We start from the raw sequence: 20,556 nt of genomic DNA on the forward strand, positions 1-20,556 counted from the left end.
GCACAGTGAGTCAGCATCTAAAGCCTTGCTGCATTTAATCGGAAGCTCCTGTTTGACCTGGAAACAAGACAGATGCAACTGGTATAGTCATACTAAGCCTTCAACAAACAGAAAGGGGAGTTAGCAAGTTTTAAAGTCCACTAGAAACAAAAAGTCATCCAACCTCTTGAATGTCTCCAGTCTAGATGGAGTTGTTTAGGTGGTAAAAGCTGAAGAAGATCAATTCAGCTATGACCTCAGCAGTTCCCAGACACAGTGGCACAGATTTGAACTATACCAGTGTAAAAACCAGAGACATCAGTGAAATGGAATTACTCTGGATCTATGGGGTGTAAATAAGACCTGAATCTGTCCTGACATTCTGGGTACCTCTAAGATCTAAAGCAAATATCTGCTTGTGTAAGGCAGTTGCTCTAAAGGGGCAACGTTTAGGCCTAGAAAGCCCTGCTCTATGTTTAAGATGGTAAAAAAGTAGATTTGGTCACTGTCTGTTTGAATGCTAATAGGACAGAACTGGTACTATTTTAACAGAAACAGTTTTTTTTTTCTGGGGATTTCCAGACTTCCTCCTATTTTGAAAGTCCAAGTGGGAAGAGTTGGTAGGTTTCCATAGTTCACTTTTGTAACCTACGTAAGAATTCAAAACATCAGTGTTGTAACAACATTGTGTGGTTGTGTAATAGGCTTGTGCTATAGGTTTTTAACTTTCTAGGCCTTGCTCAGAAGTGAAATGTGTCTAATAAACTTCGCTCAGTCCTCATTGGGTATGTTCCCTTCATAGAATTGTGTCACAGTGTTCTGATTAGATGTCCAGAACAAGAATATCAGGGTTTGCAGAGCAGAGTGAAAGTATAGGACATTGCTGGAGGTCTGTAGATGTGTCCTCAACTCACGACAACCTATGTTAGTCTTTATCCAGAAGCATTAAGGGCCATATTTTCAATATGAAGGGACACAAATGCATGTGCAATTGTGTGCCATACTTATATTTGCAGATGACGTGATTGTGTGCATGAACTGAGTATTTGTGCACCTAAATGGCCCAGTGGTTGCGAGTCAGGGCCCCATGGAACTTTCTGTGGCATTCAATCCTTGCCACAGAATAATGCTCAAGAAGCTTAGCTTTCATCTTTATTTTCATTTTGTTGTAGTTTTGTTTCTACACTTTTGGGTTTTGAAGATGACCTTGAAAATGTGAAACAAGCATAATGGACATTGTATTATCTTTCTGAGTCTTCAGACTCCCTGAAACAATCTTTTTGAGATGTGAAGTAGTTCATTCATCTCAGTGGGTTGCATACTCTGAAATAAAGATTACAGTTTAAATGTCTGCATTAACTAGTTAGTTTCTTAGCCCTGGTCTACTCTACAGAGTTAGGTCGACACAAGGCAGCTTACGTCAACCTAACCTAAGTGTCTACACTAAAATTCTGCTCCCGCCAGCGTAATTCGCCCACTACACCAACTTAATAACTCCCCCTCCACAAACGGTGCAGAATCAATGTTGATGTAGTTAGGTCAACACAGTGTCAGTGTAGTCACCGCGGTGCTTACATCGACTGTTGCTGGCTTTCAGAAGCTGTCCCACAATGCCCTTCACTGACATTTCAATCTGTTCAAGAGCTCCTGGTGAGGACATGCACCATCGACACAAGGAGCAAAGTGTAGACATGCACAAGCGATGTAATTACTGCGGCAGCTGTATGCCAACGTAAATTAGCATACTTAATTTTGTAATTTAGACATACTCTTATACTTCTGCAAAAACATCCAGCTAATGTGCTTAGCCAGCAGTCCCAAACTGCCTCCCCCAGGTGATCAGCATCCCCATTGTCATTTGCCCAGCTGGCAAAATCTTCAGTTTACTCTCTAGCAACTTGTACTGTGCAGTTATGCATTGGCTTTTAGACTCTTGCAGCATATCAAAAATGTGGAGACACTATGAAACACGTCGAAGATAATATCAAAATAATGAACATTGGGCTATTATATGGATAGTATTAATAGTTCTTCTGTTTAATTAATTAAAACTTCATTTTTTCCATGTAAATAAAGCTGACACAGAATTTGTAGACTGTCACAAAATGTAGGTCCAGCTTGTTGCCTTGCACACAGCTATCCATCTACTTTGTGTATATGGTAAGTGTGCGTGCAGATTGGCATGCAACTGTGTGCATATTTTGAAAATCAAGTCCTAAATTTCCCTAATTTCCTCTCTGAGTTTATAAACTAATGCATTGCACTTGAGTTATGATACAAAGTCACCGTGATAACCAGTTGTCCAGAATGAATGGATGTATCTACTGCATTACTCTGTCTTATTTAAGCAGTGTTGAAGGGAAGAGTGAGCACTGCAGAGATGCACTTGGATTATTCCAACTTCCTTTGAAATATGTGTTTAGGCCAGTCTACACTTTAAATGTTTTGCCAGTATAGCTATACCAGCAAATCCCTCCTATTGCAGAAACAACTTATGCCAGCAAAAAATTACTTTTGTTGGTATAGTTTATTAGGCAAATGCAATAAGCTACATGGACAAAAGCCCTTTATGGTGGTGTAACTGCATCTACACTAGGGCTTTTGCCAGTATAGAAACGTCACAAAAAATCACATCTGTAGCCAACATTGCTTTGACTGCAAAACTTTCAACTGTAGACCTGGCCTTAAACAGAAACACATATTAGAAGTCAAGGACTCCAAAAGAAATGGGTTAAACCACCTGGTTTAATTTTTCTCTAGGCTTTGTATCTGATAGCTACTAATGGAACCCCAGAACTTCAGAATCCTGAAAGACTGTCTGCTGTGTTCCGAGACTTTCTGAACCGCTGTCTTGAGATGGACGTAGACAGACGAGGGTCTGCCAAGGAGCTTTTACAGGTAAAATGGACACAGGTGGGGGCAGAAAGTGCAAGTGAAGAGTATATGTAAGTGGAGGCATTTGTGCCCTCCAAATACAGAGAACCAATAAGCTATACGAGGAATTGGTGTAGTTGGACCTTCATATTATGTAACACTTCAACCTTGGGATTTTTCCCACTAGAAGTTGGAATTTTGTAATGTATATAATTTTCTTTTTCAGAACCAGGTAACAGCATTTGAATGGGGCAGGGGAAAGGGGTCACGAGGTAGGGCTGATTCTCCACTTACATGGGTGCAGTCAAGGAATAAATCCTTTTAAATCAACAAAAGCTGAAAAACAGGTGTAAATGAGATGAAAGTCTGGCCCGGGAGGTGAGAGGCCAATAAGCAAACTCCCTCTGTCACCTAGCAATTTTGCCTTCATACAAAAGACAATTGATTTGAACCTATGTCTCAGTAGTTCTCGATACAGGCTCTGGGCCTAAAATAAAATTGGGCCAAATTCTTCCCTGAAATTATTAGAATTACACCAGAGATTAATTTGTCCTCTGTCTTTTGAAAAGTTCAATTGTATTGTGTCTTTTTAAACTTAAAGCCTAAGGATGGCGCAAAAAAGCTGCTTGAAATTTAGGAAAAATGGGCTTTGAAAGGAAAATAATGAATCGTTTTTCTTGTCTTTCTTTTTCTTTTTAATAGCATCCATTTTTAAAATTAGCCAAGCCTCTCTCCAGCCTGACTCCTCTAATCATTGCAGCAAAGGAAGCGATTAAGAACAGCAGCCGCTAGCGCTGTGGGCTGGCTTTATCCCAGGCCAGCTCCCTCCAGAGCAGGACTGAACAAAAACTCTATAAAACCTCAACTCTTGTGCTGCAGGACAGGCGGACATAAGGACAAACAAACAGTCACAGTCATGATGAAGGCCAGCTGTTTTCCAGCTCTTCAAGGAATAGAAACCTATCACATGTCTTCTTCCTGCTCTCTGATTCCTTAATTTATTTCGAAGATGAAACAGGGCCCAAAACAGAGCTGCAAGGCCAGAAATCACCTTGCTGTCTCAGCCATTTCCAAGGTCAAACAAACTCAGTAGCGAGACTCCCAGTGATCATCCTATGCATTCATTTTTAAATGATTGGTTGGTTCTTAAAGATTCACAATCACTTTTCTGAGTTTTTTGGTTGATTTGGAACTGAAGCAGGGTCCTCCTGCATTGAGAAACCTCCTCCAGGCTGCACTGTCAACCCATTCGCTAGTATTTGTCCATTCATGGTTCCTTTAGATGGTAAGGAAGAAAATAAAATTGCTTTTCCAACCAAAAATAAGTCAAGCGCCGAGCAGGAAAAGCATCCTGCTGAGCTATCCTCTTTCAGCTGTGAACATACAGAGTTTGGGTCCTTGGCAGCATGATTTGTGCAATTAACTATGGTACTTTTGCCTTGGTGAGAGTCTTATAAACTGAAAAGCAAAAAGACCAGCAGAGTTTGTTCAGAAAGGGCTTGTCTGCTATAAAGCTATAATAAAAATGGCCCAGTCTTGCTAGGTGCTGAGCACACAACTGCGCAGCAGTGAAATAGAAGGGCACTCCCACTGTAGCAAGTTGAGGATGCTCAACATTTTTGCCGGAAGGAGGCACTCGGCGCCCTGTGGGATTAAACCAGTTGTTCACAGCATAAGACCCTGACAGACAGTCGGCTGAAATCTGCTATCAGCTGCATCCATGCCAATGCAGCCCCATTGATATTAATTATTTAATTAACCTCATTGGGTTTGCACAGATTGGAGGGGCAGAATTCAGCCTAGCATTTCTGTGCACTGAGTTGGCCCGGCCCATTGGCGTTTCTGTGCACGGAGTTGGCCCATCCCGATGTTGTGCCTGCTGAGCAGAGGGCATGTAGCACCTGTAAAATTCCCAATAAATTAGGCAGCCCAGTGCTATAAATTGTTACTCAGGTGGGTGCCCCTTATTCATGTGAATAATCCTATTGAAAACATAGGGGCTACTCGACTGAGTAAGGGTTTGCAGGATTTAGTTCTATATGGGCACTGCTGCCAATTCAACAGAAGATAGCAGAGGAAATGTATTTAAACAAGGAGTTTTGTATAGTGCCAGGTGAAGGGGAGGGAAAGGTAAATGCAGACTAGAGAACATTCATACTCCTAGGCCATAAAGCTGGGTCAGCCTTCAACTCTCCCCTCAATACATGCACCAAACTCCCCTTAAGACTAGTGTGTGTTGAGGGGAGAATAATTCCTGGAAATTGTAAAGGAGAAAAATAGTTTAATTAAACAATTTGCATTATCTGAAGAGGACAGACCTGGTTAGCTTTCACTCAGCAAAATAATTTATGTAGAATATTTGCTGCTATATTTTAGTATTAAGATTACATTTAAAAATCGACGTTCTTCAAAACAACGTTAGGATCCGGGCTATTGGTAGTACAGAGCCTGCCACTGTAGTAATAATAATAATAAACCCTCTAACATAGCTCAAGGTGACTTCACATTTCGTTTCTGATAATACAAGGAGCTGAGCGTTCCTGAGAGGTGCTAAGCATCCTCAACTTGTGTTGGTGAGAGTTAAGGGTGCTCAGCCCTTTCCTGGATTAGACCTTGAGCCTTTGTTTGGTTTTGGTTTTTAGTCAAATCTTTGTGTTGTGACTTTCATTAGTATTGCCAGCTGGCCGGCCCTTGTTATTTGTCCACCTCAGTTTCTTTGGGGTTGGACTGAGGCCATGCTTATTAGTTTACCATACTCAGCTGTTAATTAACTTTCCCCAGTCTCCTGGGATGTGGAACAAGTTTTTGTTTTTTTTGATGCCTGAATAAGTAAAGATTCTTCTTCTCTAGTGATATCACTTTTGCCTTTGTCAGCTCAAGTTAGATATCTAGGAGATGGGAGTTTAGCCTCCCTTAAAAATCCAATGATTCAAACTCACGAAGACCCATTCTTATTTTGTGAAACATCTGAATGAAATTAATCAAAATTCCACACAAGAAGTAAAAGGGCAAGTGATGGTTTCTGTTTCCAGTGTAGTTTTTTCTTTTCTTCGTATCCACAAAGGTACATACATCCGTCCCTTGAAAGGAAAGCACTTTCTGTAGAGCGTTTCTGCTGGACAGCCAGTACAAATCTTTATTTGGGAGGTTACGCTGTTTGATTTGCTGTTTTTTTCCCCTAGTTGTTTTCTTCAGCTATAAATATTTTGCCTTTTTTTCCAGCCCCACTCTTCAAAGAAAAATTTTAAAAAGATATAATCAAATATATGCATTTCAGAACAGTGTGTGCTCCAAAGTGTGAATTATTGTTGACACTGGCTTTTTTAAAATGCAACTGCTTTAATAAGAGGCCTTAATTTTTATTTTAGTTTGAAAAATATTTATTTTATTTTGCAGCAGCAAATCCAGAGACTTTACTTTAAAAAAAAAAAAACCTAGGATGCCAACAAGATTCAATAGAAATCCAGTTCCTGCCAGTGACTGCACTGAGCACACAAGTTATAATTGCCCAGCTGAGTATTCTGTAAAAGGGACCAATTACTTTATGTCCCATTTATAAAGGAGTAGTAACATTCCTAAAGCTCTTTGCTGGAGAGATTCTGTGGCACTAAATGCTTCAAGTCAGTGGGTGCAGAAAGATAGCTGCTGCTTTTGGAGGCAAACTTGGAAGTGGAATCCTAATGTGAAAAACAGTCCTGAAAGGGATGGGCCTTGTCTGTGAGTTATGGAATTGAAAAATAGCACATCAGGATAGGCGTGGCCTTTGCAGAAAGAAAAATATGTAAGCAATCAGATAAGTCTCTGGTACCATCTTGTTTTTTGAGAGCCATCCCTGATTTAGGCAATTATTTATATGTTTTTGAGAAGTATTAGAGATACGCTGATCCTCCTGCCAAAAGCATATATATAAAAATTAACATTCTGTACATGTTCCAGTCACTTTCATTCGAGGTTTTAATAGGCTGGTTAATTGCCTTTTTCTGTTTTATTTTTAAATTCATAATACAGTAAAGAACTTCCAGATCTCAAATGATGTTCCAGTCCCCTATGATGATGAGGTGTGAAAATAGCTGTTAGCTAGCCAAGGTTCCGAAAGGTCCTAGGACAGGAGCAAGAAAGCAGTAAAATCAGGGAATCTTGGGAAGCACAGTACAGATTATTTATTTAAGAAAACGGAAAAGCGAAAAAAAAAATCTTACAGATGTAACAAGGCTTCTGCGTGCATTCACAGGAGCTAGAGGAACTGCTGGATCTTACAGTGCTCTCAGGTTTTGGTCACAGTATTGGGCAATGCTTGCATTATCACCTGTTGTGTCTTTCTGCTTTTGTAAATACGTATGTGTCTGTTTTCCACCTCTGGCTACTGGTTGGCCAAATCTCATTGTACACAGATGAACTCAGTTATTGATTTATTCTGTTGTTGTTATTCAGGTTTCTTTGTGGTTAGTCAGTCAACATTATAATTTCTATCAGCCAGTCTCCCCAATTTCTGCCCCACCCCAGAGCCAAGCACATTCCGGTTACTAAAAGAAGGGAAATAGTACATCATATCCGATTGTTTATGTAGTTGTTACTTCCAATATTGAGTCACAGCTTTGGCTGCATAAGGAATATTCCTCAACACTGTACATTAAGCATGTAAGAAATATATTTCTGTGCTCAGTGGTTTGCAAATGACTTGGTTGACAGCCAGCGAGATTCCATAAAATCTACCAGTGAAGGCAGGAGGAAATTTTGCTTTCCTTGGAACACCTGGGCATGCACAACAAAGCTAGATTAAGCTTTATGATCTGTATAAATGGCCACTAGCCTGCATCCTTGAACTATCATTTATCATTTGTTCACACGCAGTAACTTAAAGATGGGGGGTGGTGGGAAGTGATTCAGGCCTAGAAGCAAAGCCTCCAGCTTTCAAGATAGCTATTCTCTTGGACTGGGCAAGTGTCTTCATTTTTAACCCATATTTTTGGGGAACAGGGAAAGACAACCTCTGTGTTTCAAGGGTGACCATTCTGATATTTCACTCTGGTTTGGTTTCTATCGATAGCATCTGCAATTTGAGATCTTCAGGTTCAATTCCTCATTGCTCATGCTCATCCATAATATAAAACCCATCTCTAGCTGAACCCTGCAGAGTCTTGCTTACACCTTCCCTGTTTATGAATGGTACAGAGATGAGCCAGCTTACTGGGCTTGTGACACAAATGTAACCCCTCTACGGGGAGGTGAAATCTATGTGTTTTGGCTCAACACAGGTTGTGTGGCTGTTTGGGAACAGCTGCAGTCTCAAAAAGGGTGTTGTGGGGTGTGGGGCAAGGAAGCATATATTCTGTTCATTGGTTCCTTCTCTTTGGTCATCGGGGTCTGATTCTGCAAATACTGTCACTGCTTAGCTACTCTTCTGGGTAAGCACGAGGTTTCAGAATCTGGCCATGATGAAGGAAATTGTGGGTAGCAATATGTTGACATTAAAATTGGTTTAATGAAAAATGACCTCTTTTACTTTTGGAGCAAGGTGGCTTTGCACTTGACATTTTCCTAAAGAACTAATAATGCCGCATCAGCATCTGTGTGCCGGTTGCAGCTGTTTCTCCTCCGGTGGGGCCCACATTCATAGCTACCCCTGCTTAGTGCTCAATCACTGTAAGGCGCGGCCAGTGACACCTGCTTTGACCAGTTGTCTACCAAATGGTGTCAAAGCAAACAGGGAGAGACGATTGAAAGCAGGAGCAGGGAACTGACAATCGTTGCAGATGGATCTCAGCGGTGCCAGTGCGCACTTTCAAATCGGTGTTTGAATCAGAGAAACACGTGTACCTAGCAATTACCGTTTGTGCGTCTCCTCCTTCACTCCCTCCAGGGATTGGAACAACTAGACGAATATTTTCAAAGAGAGAAGCAAAAGGGGGTTAACTCCTGCTTTTATTGCTCTTTCTAGTCTGTACGTTTCATTTGATTGCTTTTACTCTTTCTACAACCCTCTCTGCTCCTTCAATCCTCAGAGGCTGCTAACCAAGACATTATAATTATCTGAGACAAAGTGTGGTCAAGCTTCTCATTTCATTCCTTTTTCGATTGCCTGTTTACAGCAGTGTTTTTAAATCGGTATCTTCTGTCTGGAGAACAAGTCCATCATGGGCATAACCTCCACTAGATCACTGCCTGCGATCCCAAGACATTCCTGAGCCTGGGTCTCCCAGAGGCGACAAGCTGGCATAATACAGTCGGAGACTTAAGGGAATAATGTTAGCTTGATTTGTTTGAAACTGAAATATTTTGCTGCTGAATGTTCTTCTGTTTCGTTTGTCCAACCTTACTGTACACTGAGGGAACAGATACAGGATCCAGTTCTGCTCTCACTGAAATCAGTAAGAATTTTGCCACTGACTTCAATGACAGCAGGAGTCGGCCCTTAATTAGCAGGTTTTGGTAAAGCAGAGCCACCTAAATGGAATACCACTTTATATGCTGCGGGATAGGTTTAGGGGGGTTGCAAGTGTAGGGCTGGCATTAGGAGGTGGCAAGCAGAGCAATTGCCCAGGGCCCCATGCCACAGGGGCCCCATGAAGCTAAGTTACATGCTTCATCCCCAGGGAGTGGGACTCAGGCTTCAGAAAAGGCTCACAAGCGAAAAGTAGGCTCAAGTATCACACTGAAACGTAAGGACAATATTTATATTCCAATCGATTTGTTTTATAGTTACATGGCAAGAATGAGAAAGTAAGCAGTTTTTCAGTAATAGTGTGCTGTGACACTTTTGTATTTTTCTGTCTGATTTTGTAAGCAAGTAGTTTAAGTGAGGTGACACTTGGGGGTACGCAAGACAAATCAGACTCCAGAAAAGGGTTCAGTAGTCTGAAAAGGTTGGGAACCACTGCTTTACACATCAGAATAGGGCGAATGTTGCACTTTTGAGGCATGCAGACCTTTTACATCCATGCCTGTTAAGATTTTGACCTCTGAACGTCCACGTTACAAACAAAATGTGTGCACAATTGCTTTGAACTGCAATCTTTATATTAGTATTAATATTAGTATTAGGTAATGTTAATAAATCTGTCTGTAGAACAACAACAAAAGGCTGGTCATCTCTTCGGTTGCAAATCCCATAAATGTCTGGCTGCTTGGATTGGTAGTCTCCTGCAGGGTGAGCAAGCTACAGACATGACCCAATAGCAAAGTACTGTACAGTCCAGAAGGCCATGGTGGAAATAATAACTAACTTTATGGGTAGAACTTGAGTCCAGTGGCAACACAGGGTGTTATTCTAGAGCTTGTATATGTATATTTATACCGCACTGTATGTGCTGTACACACATATACACATACATTCTAGTAAGATCTGGCAAAAGAATTCTGCAACCATTAACTGGTTTGAATTTTAACCACCTGTAAACTGTAGATCAACCAGAAGCAACCAGTTTACAGCTGTACTGGTGTCTGCTGGGTTTTTTCTTCAGGGTATCCAGATAAAAGTAAACAGGAGGATCCTACATTTTCATTGTTTATCAAAGACGTGTCTCATTTTGCTGTACATTCCTTTTTTTAGGATGTGTTTATCTGTACAAAAATAAAATAAAAAGTGTGTAGTGAAATTCTTCTGTAACTTTGGATTAAGAGGTACTTATGATCTTTTTAAAAAGAGAACTAAGTTATTTACTTTGTAAATATGCTGATGGCATGGATCCATCTTACTGACCTCAGCATCCATTTTTTTTTAAAAGAATTTTTTTTTGTTTCCAACATTAAGTTATTTTAAATTGTGGTTGAAGCAATAGAAAATTGAAATATGGATTGTGCATGACTGTGTCTTGAGTGTAAAAATATTGCAGTTTGAAACTTGGACCTAAAGTATTGCAAATAAAAATTATAAATACCACTGAACTGTATTTCTTCAGCTCTTACCATAGACTTTCCCTGTGTAGTCTAGTAAAGTAATGTCATGGCTGGATTAAGACAGTCTTGGGCCCTAACGAACACAGAGACTTAGAGCGTGGGTGGTAAACGTAGTGTCAGCAACGCATCTGTGTGAGCTGGGCCTGCTGCAGTCCTATCACACACACACAGTCCTTCGCAGGGTTTGCACTGGCAGACGCTCCCAAAGCTGTGGGTGTTGAAGATAACACCTCTTTGAGCGGCATGGGGTAGTTCACACTCCTCCAGGCTGTCTGCAAACTCAAGCAGACATCACTCTTTTGGTTACACGCTGTTCATGTTTTAAGCCTTTCTGAGACCTGTTGTCATTGATGCATACAGTTACATTCAGACAAAACATTCACACAATCTCACCCACTGTCAATCCTCAGCGTCCTGCCTGTCATCCTCCATCTGAATGCTGGAGCTCCCATATCTCTTGGCTTTACAAAGATCTAGACAGCCCCTGTATTTCACTGCTCCTCCACTTGGAAACATCACCTAGTGCTATGATTTTCAGTTTGTTTTGCCCATTATCAACCATACAATGGGCATGAATGAATACACATAAGACACATTCCTTGCCCGTACAAACAAGTCATGAAGAGAGGAACTTTATCTTTTATACACATAAACACACTCCTACATTAAAAGACCATTACTAAGGTTGCAGAGTTAAGCAATCAAAAGTTAAATGCCAGGATTAAGACGGCCTGTGCAGCCTTAATTTGGCCCCTTGTGCACATACAGTATGAGACAGTCTAATTACATTCAGGAACCATTTTTATCACAGGCCTGCTGCCTCATTCAGGGCACAGAATGGACAGCCGGCTGGGGGGAGGGTCTCTCAGATATTTGCTATCAGCAGAGCACTGGTGAGACGCAGGACTCTTGGACTCCATTCCAGATTTGAGGGGAATTTGCTCTTGTGGCTACAGACTGTTCCACCCATTCTACCCCAAGCATGAGCCTTTCTGCTCCATACCCTCCAAATTGTCTGCGGCACACTCAGCCCCATTCCTGGCTCCTCCGCCCAGGGCCACTTTTCACACTTAGTCAGTCCCAGGCTCCACTCCTCAGGCTTTTCATCCTAGTCCAACTCCAGACTCTGGCCCAGTCCAATCGCCTTGTCCCTCCATTTCGAGCTCCCGTCTCCTTGCTGAGCCAGTCCCAGCGCTGTCACGCTCCTTACTCAACTCAAGGCCTAGGGCCTGTTTCCATCATGCTCCCTACCAGGCCTCCTTGAGTTGGGCGTGGACTTGAGTTGTGCGCTTGATAGCATTAGCTGTGCTGGGCAAGCAGTGGCCTCAAACCCTCCGTGAAGTAACCTCGTTTTCCCAGTATGCTCCCTGCCTTACTGTTGCCAAAATTAAGGGGGCCAGTTCAGCCGGCATTTTACAAGGTAGCATCTTCCAAGGCATAATGCTCCCTGTGTTTAATTCATAACACCTGGAAACTGGATGTGTGCTACGGACTGGCCACTTGCGAGCACGGCATTTTGGGGCACATGTGCTGGGGTGTGGAGCTTGGCCTAGTAGAAGCAGTCAGCAGGAGGCGCCAATGGAGTGGGGCAGGGGCAGTTGGCATCCTTTTTTTGGGAGGATCATGGGAGGGGCTGGCCTTTGAGCTAGGGCCAAACCTGCTGCTTCTCATGGCTTGGTACCGGTGAGCAGAGGAGGCGGAGACAGTGCTACTGAGAGGATTTGGCCCGTTGGCAGAGTTGTTGAGGGTGCTTGTTGCCGGGGGCTGGCAGTTGAGGGGCAGCTCGCTGGTTGTGCAGCAGGGAGCCGGGGCTGGTTTGCGTGCACGTGCCAGCCGGACAGCGGGAGGAGGCAGCGTTTGGGCATAGTGTGACCTCAGCGCTAGGTGGTGTGAGCCCAAGGCCAACGTGACAGCCAACATGGAACATCAGTGACTGGATTCAGAATCTGCATTCACCTACCAGCAGAGCTGGAACTGAAGCCAGTTACACTAGCATGCCGGAGAGACTTTACCACCCCCCTCCTTCGCGCCCCCCCCCCCCCCCCAATCGTGTCTGGCCAAATTACACCTGCGGCCAGCCAGGAAAACCGCTTGAGCCAAAGACAAGCCAGTGGTTCCTATCCCCCGCCCCCTCCAACACCCCTGCCAGCATCCTGGCCCTCACAGCTTAGCCTTGGTGACAGCTGTGCAATTCTGCATTTGCCCTTAAAATGTCACACAGCAGGGCTCCAGCAGCGTGACTGAAGCAAGAGGGCCAATTTCAGTGGCTTGATTGATGTCACAGGACCGGCCAAGTGCAACACGCCAGCAATGCTGCTGTAGGGACCATTGCTTCCAGTGTAGCCCAGTACCAGGTGCGTTGGCAGATGCCAGGTGCCGTACGTGTGCCGACAAGAGAAGTGCTCCTGTCGGCACAGGCCATGTCTACAGTGAAGCGCTACTGTGCCACTGTGATGTTTTAACTGTAGCCACGCCCGAAGGCTTCTTAAATACGTTTCTCAGGGAACCAACTGTAGAGCAGCAGTGCCACCCAGTGAGACTGTTGATTCATTACAACTGTATTAAGGAACTGATCCCCTTAAGTCTTCCATATGCAGCTGCAGTATACCTGGCTGGCTATTAGACTGTACATGTTTCGAGAGCTGGGACTGGCTTAATTTGCATTGTACAAGGCCAGTCACATTCCCAGCGCCTTACAACCCATGATTCTATTTGCACAGCCCTGCTCTTGACAACATCACTGTTGCTGTCTATGAGGGCACACTGCTGCACTAGGAGCAGGTGTTGGTGCGCTCTCAGGGAGACCTGAGGCAGAATGTGACGGGCTGGTTCACACTGCAGGCTAGCGTTAGCATAGCTCATCCCTAGAAAGTGCACTGAAAACTGCCCCTGCCTAGCCCAGACACGTCTAAAAATCCAGTGAGGCTTATACAGCCGTGAGGAAACTCGGTGGTTATGGCCAAGTGAGATGCCCTGCCTCGTGTGGTGACTGGGACTGCAGACCAGATCACACACTAGAGCTCAGAGCACTTTACAATGGAGCTAAGTATCATTCGCCCCATTTTATAGATGGGGCAACAGAGGCACAGATTGGTAAAGTGACTGGCCTAAGGTTACCCAGCAGGTCAGTGGCAAACCTGTAACAGACCCCCCTGGATCCTCGGTCCCTGGGGTAGCACTGGCTAGACGGGAGAAGGCCATAGCACCTCTTCAATGGGCACATCCTAGTCCCACTGCATGCAGACATTTAGGTCTTAATGATGCTGGCTCTGCCTGCCTTTTCCATAAAGCAATTTAACATCATTGAGCAAGTTGTGGTGTCCTCACTCTGCCAGTATAAGTAGCCATGATACAGGAGCTGAGACAACAAAGCGGCCAAGCTGGGAAAGGAACCAGTCTAGTCTTACATGCGGGCCTGGAGACAGGTGAGGCAGTAGCATAGTATATATGTGTGTGTGTACTGAGGCTGCACGGATTACTGGATTGAGCATAGGAAGGGGCACCTGTTCTGCCATTTATATACTGTGATGGGGTGGCCTTCGTTCTCCCCTGGGCCAAGTGCTTCTTCACTATGGTAGGACACAAAATGGCCGCCTGGGACTCCCACCAGTCTCAAGATGGCGGCCGTCTCTCTTCGGACCAGTCTTCCCGCAGGTCTTCGCAGGCCGAGTAGTGCCCTTGGGACCTTGGGTTTAGGGTAGGGGGTGTCCGAGCCCGCCCTCTCCTTCGGACACCAGCCCAGAGGCCCTGGCTGACAGCAGTGGCTGGCTGCTGCTCTAAGGAAATGCACAAGTCTTTTCTCTGGGCTGCTTCCCTACCCGGGACCCCGTCGGGGCTAAGTGGCGACCCCACCGGGGAAGCCCCCCTGTTTTCCTCTGGCTTCTGCCACTCACTGTTCTCCTTCTCCAAAGCTCCTTTTCCAAACTCCAAAGCTCCTGCTCCTTCTCCAAACTCCAAGAGCACACTGCCTGGCTGGCAGGGAGCTCATATCTGCTCCCAGGCAGTGCTCAATGGGTCTCAGCTGGCTCTGGCCTCAACTGACCCTGATTAGCCTGGAGGGAGCCTTGGGCAGCTGCTAGGGGAACAGGGCTTTGATCATTCTTGGGCTAACGTAGTGCCCTTCTACCACCCTCCGGTAGCCCCTGTCACAATACCAAGTGATTTTGTACAAGCCACTTAGTCCATCTGGGCCTCAGCTATTAAAATGGGACTTACCAGCTTGTGCCAAGTGCTTTGAGGGCCTCTAATTAAAGGGTCCACAAAAGTGGAAAGTGTTATTGTGGACACACTTTTCCCTTGCAGCCCAAGCAGCCATTTGCCAACCTGGGATGGGCAGAAATCAGGAAGGCCTGGAGTACGCTTTCCCCAGACCGCTGCTGGCTTGATGAGCTTCATTTGCCACATGCCCCAGTGCAGGCTGGAGCTCCAGTCTGTGCACATGTGGGGCTCTGTGGCATTAAACCCAAATCAGACCTTGTTTCAGTAACAACATGCTCACAAGGGGTTCTCGTTGCCCCCGGAATGGCCTGCGCTGCTGAGCTCGGGAGCAGTTTGGGCAAATTTTCTCTCTGCAAACACATTTTTTCATTTTTTGCTTTCTCTCCTTGGAGGCAGAGCTGGCACTACATGGCGGCACATATGTGTGTGTGTTGTATCATTTCTAGTGGATATTTGCTAGTTAGGCTGCTAAGTCTTTCCTAGCCCTGGTCTACACCTACCAGGAGATTCGGGGGCAGTCGACGGGAGTTACACAAACTACACAGAGTAGCTTGCGTAACTCACATAGACTGCTGTGCGTTCCCGTCGGCTCAGCACTACGGGGTGGTTTTACTCAGTCGACTTCCTGATCGACTGAGTGGGTCTACACTGACCGCTCAATCGATTCAGAAAGATTGATCTGGCCACGGCGACTTTGCCACCGTCAGTATAGACATGTCCCTAGAAGACAGAAAGCCCGCTGCAGTGATGGCATCAGGGATTGGGTCACAGTCTCCTGTAATGGACAAAGTCAATTGCTGAAAATGGTTCCTTTCCTAAATCCAGTTTACCACATGCAAACATGCAGGTTGCCTTTGCTGGTTCCAGTTGGAATGACACAAAGAACAATGCACTAATAAAGGTAAAAATGTTTATTTTACATCATGTGAATGTGTTTTCCAAGACACAGAAGTGCAATTTCTGCAAAATGCTATTTCAGCATGAAAAAACAACAGTGCAAGAGTTGAAAATTCCTTCCAGCAGGGGTAATCCCATGTGAGGGCTTGGCCCAAAAGTGATATTGACAATTGATCACATTAATCTCATTTCAACACCCACCTTTTCAAAAGTGGCCTCTAATTTGGGGTACTGGGCACCCACAGCTCCCACTGGAGTTGCTCAGCGCCTCTAAAAAATTAGCCCCATACTGGTATAAGCCCTACTTCAAAGCCCACTGACATGAATGAGGCCACAGGACCTTCGTTGTTTTGCTAAAAACAGACTAACACGGCTACCCCTCTGAAACTCAACATAATACATTGTTAGCTTGGGGCCCTCACTACCACAGCATATTACTGAGCAACCAGCTTTAGTTCCAAACATTTTCCCACAGCTAAGAACAGCATGTGGTGCTGCAGCAGGTAGGTAAAATTCCAAGGACCCGCAGTTTTCATGCTTTGTGGAATAAGCCGTTCTCCAGCTAGGGTTAGGCAGAATCTTCCAGTGCCTTAGGAGGAACTCATGGGGGAAATCAGGTGCTGAGGAAGGAGCTGTGAAGCCACACAAAATGCTTTCTGGCACAATAAATTATGCTAGAGCGAGAACAATAATGTCATGCTCGGTTACATTTTGGCTTGGAAAAATGGAGAGGGTTGTAATAGGCCTTCAGCTGATGTCAATCAATGCTTCTATACTGAACCAATGGCGCTGACCTAGACCAGCTGAGGCACTGACCTGTTTTCTCCAAGAGGCTGGGAGCTTTGGCTCACAATAGCTAAGAGGGAGTGACGACTACTTGGAATATTTGTCAAAGCTTTGAATGGGATTCAGCCACAAGACACGTCCCGTTAACATACCTGGGGATCGAATGGCTAATCCCCCCACCTCCGTTGCGCAGTAGGGGAGAGAGGACATACTCTAGCAGCCAGGCTATACTCATAGCAGCCAGGCCGCAGAGTGGATAAGATGAAACCTGTTAGGATTTAACTGAGACAAATAGCTGAAGCCCAGGTGAATTGGCTCATTTGCCTCCCTGCCTGCATTACTGTCCGTCGTGCTCAGCAAATTCAATCTCTTATTCTACTCTGAGATAATTGGCCGTGTGAGCCGGGGGGCAAAAATCTGTATTGGCCTAAGTGTAGCTGCAGGGAGAGCAATCTGGCATTTTTCAGTGCTCGTAGCAGTATGTGTGGGGAGTGGGGAGAAGAGAATTTGGGGCATGAGCTTTGCTAAAGGAAAGGGATAGAGATAGCTAAGCGAGGTGGGCTATATTATAATAAAAACACAAACCACCCCGGAGGTTGGGGGGGGTTTAGTTCTGTGGTCACCTGACTGTTGGCTCAGTCACCATGGCCACTTTACTCAGGTGCACAGGATGCAAAGGCAGGATTTAAGCAGCTGCAGCACCTGGATGCTGGTGGCCCTGAATGCCATAACTGAACCAGCGCATTAAGTCCTGGGAGGACACTGTTCTCTTCTGCAAGGCAAACTGGAAAAAAATTAGACTTTCAGCTACACAGTGGCTGTACGCCACTGATCTAGTGAGACTTTTCTGGCAGGACAGCGTGGTTGTCATGCTGATCTCTTTCTGTACTTATCTAATTATTGTATACAAGATGGCCTGATTCTCCTCTTGCTTATACTAGTGTAGCGCAAGAGTAAACTCTACTGAAACCAAGAGAGTCACAATGGTATCAGATAGTGTGGGAGAAGAATCAGGCCCATCATAGCCAAGCAGATGCTAATGCAGAGTTAGGGTACTGTGTAGAGTACCCTGTAGTATGCGGTGTAGTCCAGGTACTGATACTGTGTAGTGCCTGCACATTGGCTCCCTGTCACTGAAAGCTTGCTGGTTCATGCAGGGCCTGAGCTATATGGGAAAGTTTAACTTTAGACTTCCTTAATACATACCTCATGAACAAAACAAAGCTAACAACACCAAAGTCCCAACTGACAGTCAATAGAAATACCCCATGTAGGCAGTTCTGCTCTAACACATGCTATCATCGCGCAAAACAATTTAGGCACAAGGCATTTATGGCCTAAGGTGCATGTAAATATTTGACACACAAAACCAAAGCGATGGTTCCCAACTGGCTCAGTAGCATTTGTGTGTTTCCATTCCTACCTCAGGACACCAGCGAAATCATTGTCACACAGCAGAGATGGGTCTGAAACTCAGGAACAAATGTGCATAATGTTTTGCAATAAAACAGTCATGTAATGCTGTTCTGGACCATTTTGCAAGCTATTAAATTTCACAAAAATGCCTGGTTTAGCCTCTAGCTGGGTGAAAAACACAAATTTTCCCAAAAACGTAACCTCTGGCTGAAGAAAGGATTGAAAGAGGAAACTTTGAGTTTCATGATCAAGCTCAGCATTTGTAACAGCAATACAAGAAGTCTAATGTTGAGGGTTGGGATTGCAATGTGAAATTATTCTACACCTGCGACGTGATTTGACAACATGGGTTGATCCTGCTCTGAGGAAACCCCACCATTGTGCTATATGCACAGGGTGAAAGGAAGCATGTACCTTGGCGTGCTCTGTGGGAAAACTTAGTCAGTGCCTGCCCTGCATTATACTTGGTTGAGACAAGGGTTTAATCGGTGCTCAGTTTATTCAAAACTCAGAGGAATGCAGCCAAGAAACCCATCTCCAATGACTTTGCCTTTCATTCATATCCCTCCCAGTGAGTGGGAGGACTATGTCCTCATTCAATTTGTTAGCATCCACATCCTCAGTTGTGTAGGTGAAGTGAATTGCATGTTAAATAACAATGATATTCCTCTCTTAAAGCAGCTCTTTTATCAGACCACTTCTGCTCTGCAAACAGGATCTCGTTACTAAGTGTTTGTACTAGATCAAAGCCACTGTTGAATTTCTAGATGTTTCCTCATGGTCAAAGCCCAGACCTTGTGAGTTCAGCTGGCTCAGGAATAAGGACATGAGGTCTAATCCAGTATATCCTTCTGCAGGCAAAACTCACACTGGCTACAATGCCTGTGTAAGGACTGCAGGATTTGGCTTTGTCGTTTTAACATTGGAATTTTTCTCCCACCACATTCCCACTCCCATGTATTCTGAATGACTGCTCGAGCAATGACATTTCATCTGAGGCATAGTAATGTGTGATTAGTAGTAATAACAGTGCTGTTAATACAGATTATTGCAGTATTAAATGAAAAGCAACCCATTTCAGCCAACTGCAGGCCAAATCAATCCCCCTCACAAATGACGGTGTGCTGGTAAATATTTCAAAAGGGGGGGGACATGGATTTAGTTATGGGTCCAGCTCCTGCACGGCACCCCACTCCCTCACCTGTGCACCATGGACTTTAGCGCCTTTCCTGCCTGGCTCCGCTCCCATCGCTCTGAAACAGACCACAACAAAAACGCTGTGCTGGAAGCCTCCAGGAATAGTCGGCTGCACTGTGGGTTTATGCGCCTCAATACAGTGGCGTAGCTACGGGTGGACCATGGCCCACCCACTTTGAAAGCAGCCCCGCCCAATCAGATTTTTAAGCAATTCACCCTGCATTTGTATCAGCCTCTGTTCCGCTTGTGACGCAAGACTTGTGCCCACCCGTGTGAAACGCAGGCCCTGACAGAAAAACGCCTCTGCCTCAATATGCTGCAATGCCACCGTCAGCTGAGGGGATGGAGAGGTGGCCATTTTGTAATGAGCTTTGTCGCTGAATTTTAGATCGGCCCCATCTGCTGCCAGAGTTGCTAAATATATTTTTTCCCTTCATAACCACCCCTCAACCCCTCCTCCCTCCCGCCACATCCAGGGTGAGACCGAGAAAGAGAGATGCTTTTTAGAAAGCGTGATTTATGATTCAGTGCAACCTTTGCTCCTGAGTCATTCACACTGAAAGCACAGACAAGAGTTCTTGCTGCAAGGTGACAAGCTTTGTCTGGGTCTGCGGGGCTTTGGTATTCATAACTCCACGAGGTCGTCACTGGAAACAACCTTGACAGTGATGTGACCTGGCATTTCGTCTGCGTCTCGGCCGCCTTTTCCCTGGAGCTGGAGAGTCTGCTGTTCTCTGGGGTCACCGGGTAGAGCTGCCAGCAGCACTTGGCCAAGGAACTGGTCACACAAGACGTTGCTATTCCAGACCTAGAGACACAATTGCAAGGGACCAGAAATAACTACAGCCCAGCCAGTGTTTCCCTGTCACACTCCACTTAAAAGGGTCATTCATGGTGGACAAGGGTCTCTCACATTAACCCTTTGGAGCGGGAAGGGGGGAAGTGGTGTCAAAAGTTGGCAAATTGCCTAGAGCCTGAGAGCCTCTTGATTTGTATATTAATTTGCATAGAGTATTAAAATGAAGGGGATGAAAACACAAACCCCAGATTTTTGCGTGGCCTCATATCTAACCTACAAGAGGAAAAGCAATTGCCTGTTTGGGTTCATCACCAATAAAAACCTGCATCTAATCAGCTTATCTCTTTTCTACAACCCATTCCTGGCCCCAGGCTGCTCCTGCCATGGAGTCTCGGCCAGGCCTCCTTTGGCCCAGCCACACCTCCTCTGCCGGAGGCAGCTCCTAGACCACCCTATGTGAGAATCCTCCCTGGCCAACTGAAGTGCTTTTAAGG

The 20,556-nt window shown here is 44.9% G+C and overlaps 2 protein-coding genes across 2 annotated transcripts in view; one reads left to right on the top strand and one right to left on the bottom strand.

Moving 5' to 3' along the window:
• Positions 1–4,805, top strand: part of PAK3 (p21 (RAC1) activated kinase 3) — a 90,391-nt gene extending 85,586 nt beyond the window's left edge. The window contains exons 14-15 of the mRNA XM_067548235.1: positions 2,740–2,877; positions 3,556–4,805. Of these exons, the coding sequence (XP_067404336.1) occupies positions 2,740–2,877; positions 3,556–3,645 (228 nt within the window). The 3' untranslated portion in view covers positions 3,646–4,805. The remainder of the gene's footprint in view (positions 1–2,739; positions 2,878–3,555) is intronic.
• An 11,058-nt stretch (positions 4,806–15,863) lies between these two features.
• CAPN6 (calpain 6) overlaps positions 15,864–20,556 on the bottom strand; it is an 84,318-nt gene continuing 79,625 nt past the window's right edge. The window contains exon 13 of the mRNA XM_067548236.1: positions 15,864–20,071. Within this exon, the coding sequence (XP_067404337.1) occupies positions 19,889–20,071 (183 nt within the window). The 3' untranslated portion in view covers positions 15,864–19,888. The remainder of the gene's footprint in view (positions 20,072–20,556) is intronic.

The sequence above is a fragment of the Emydura macquarii genome, unplaced genomic scaffold, assembly GCF_026122565.2.
Source record: "Emydura macquarii macquarii isolate MOO-44397 ecotype Brisbane River unplaced genomic scaffold, CSIRO-AGI_Emac_v2 contig_1253, whole genome shotgun sequence".
Lineage (NCBI taxonomy): Eukaryota > Metazoa > Chordata > Testudines > Chelidae > Emydura > Emydura macquarii.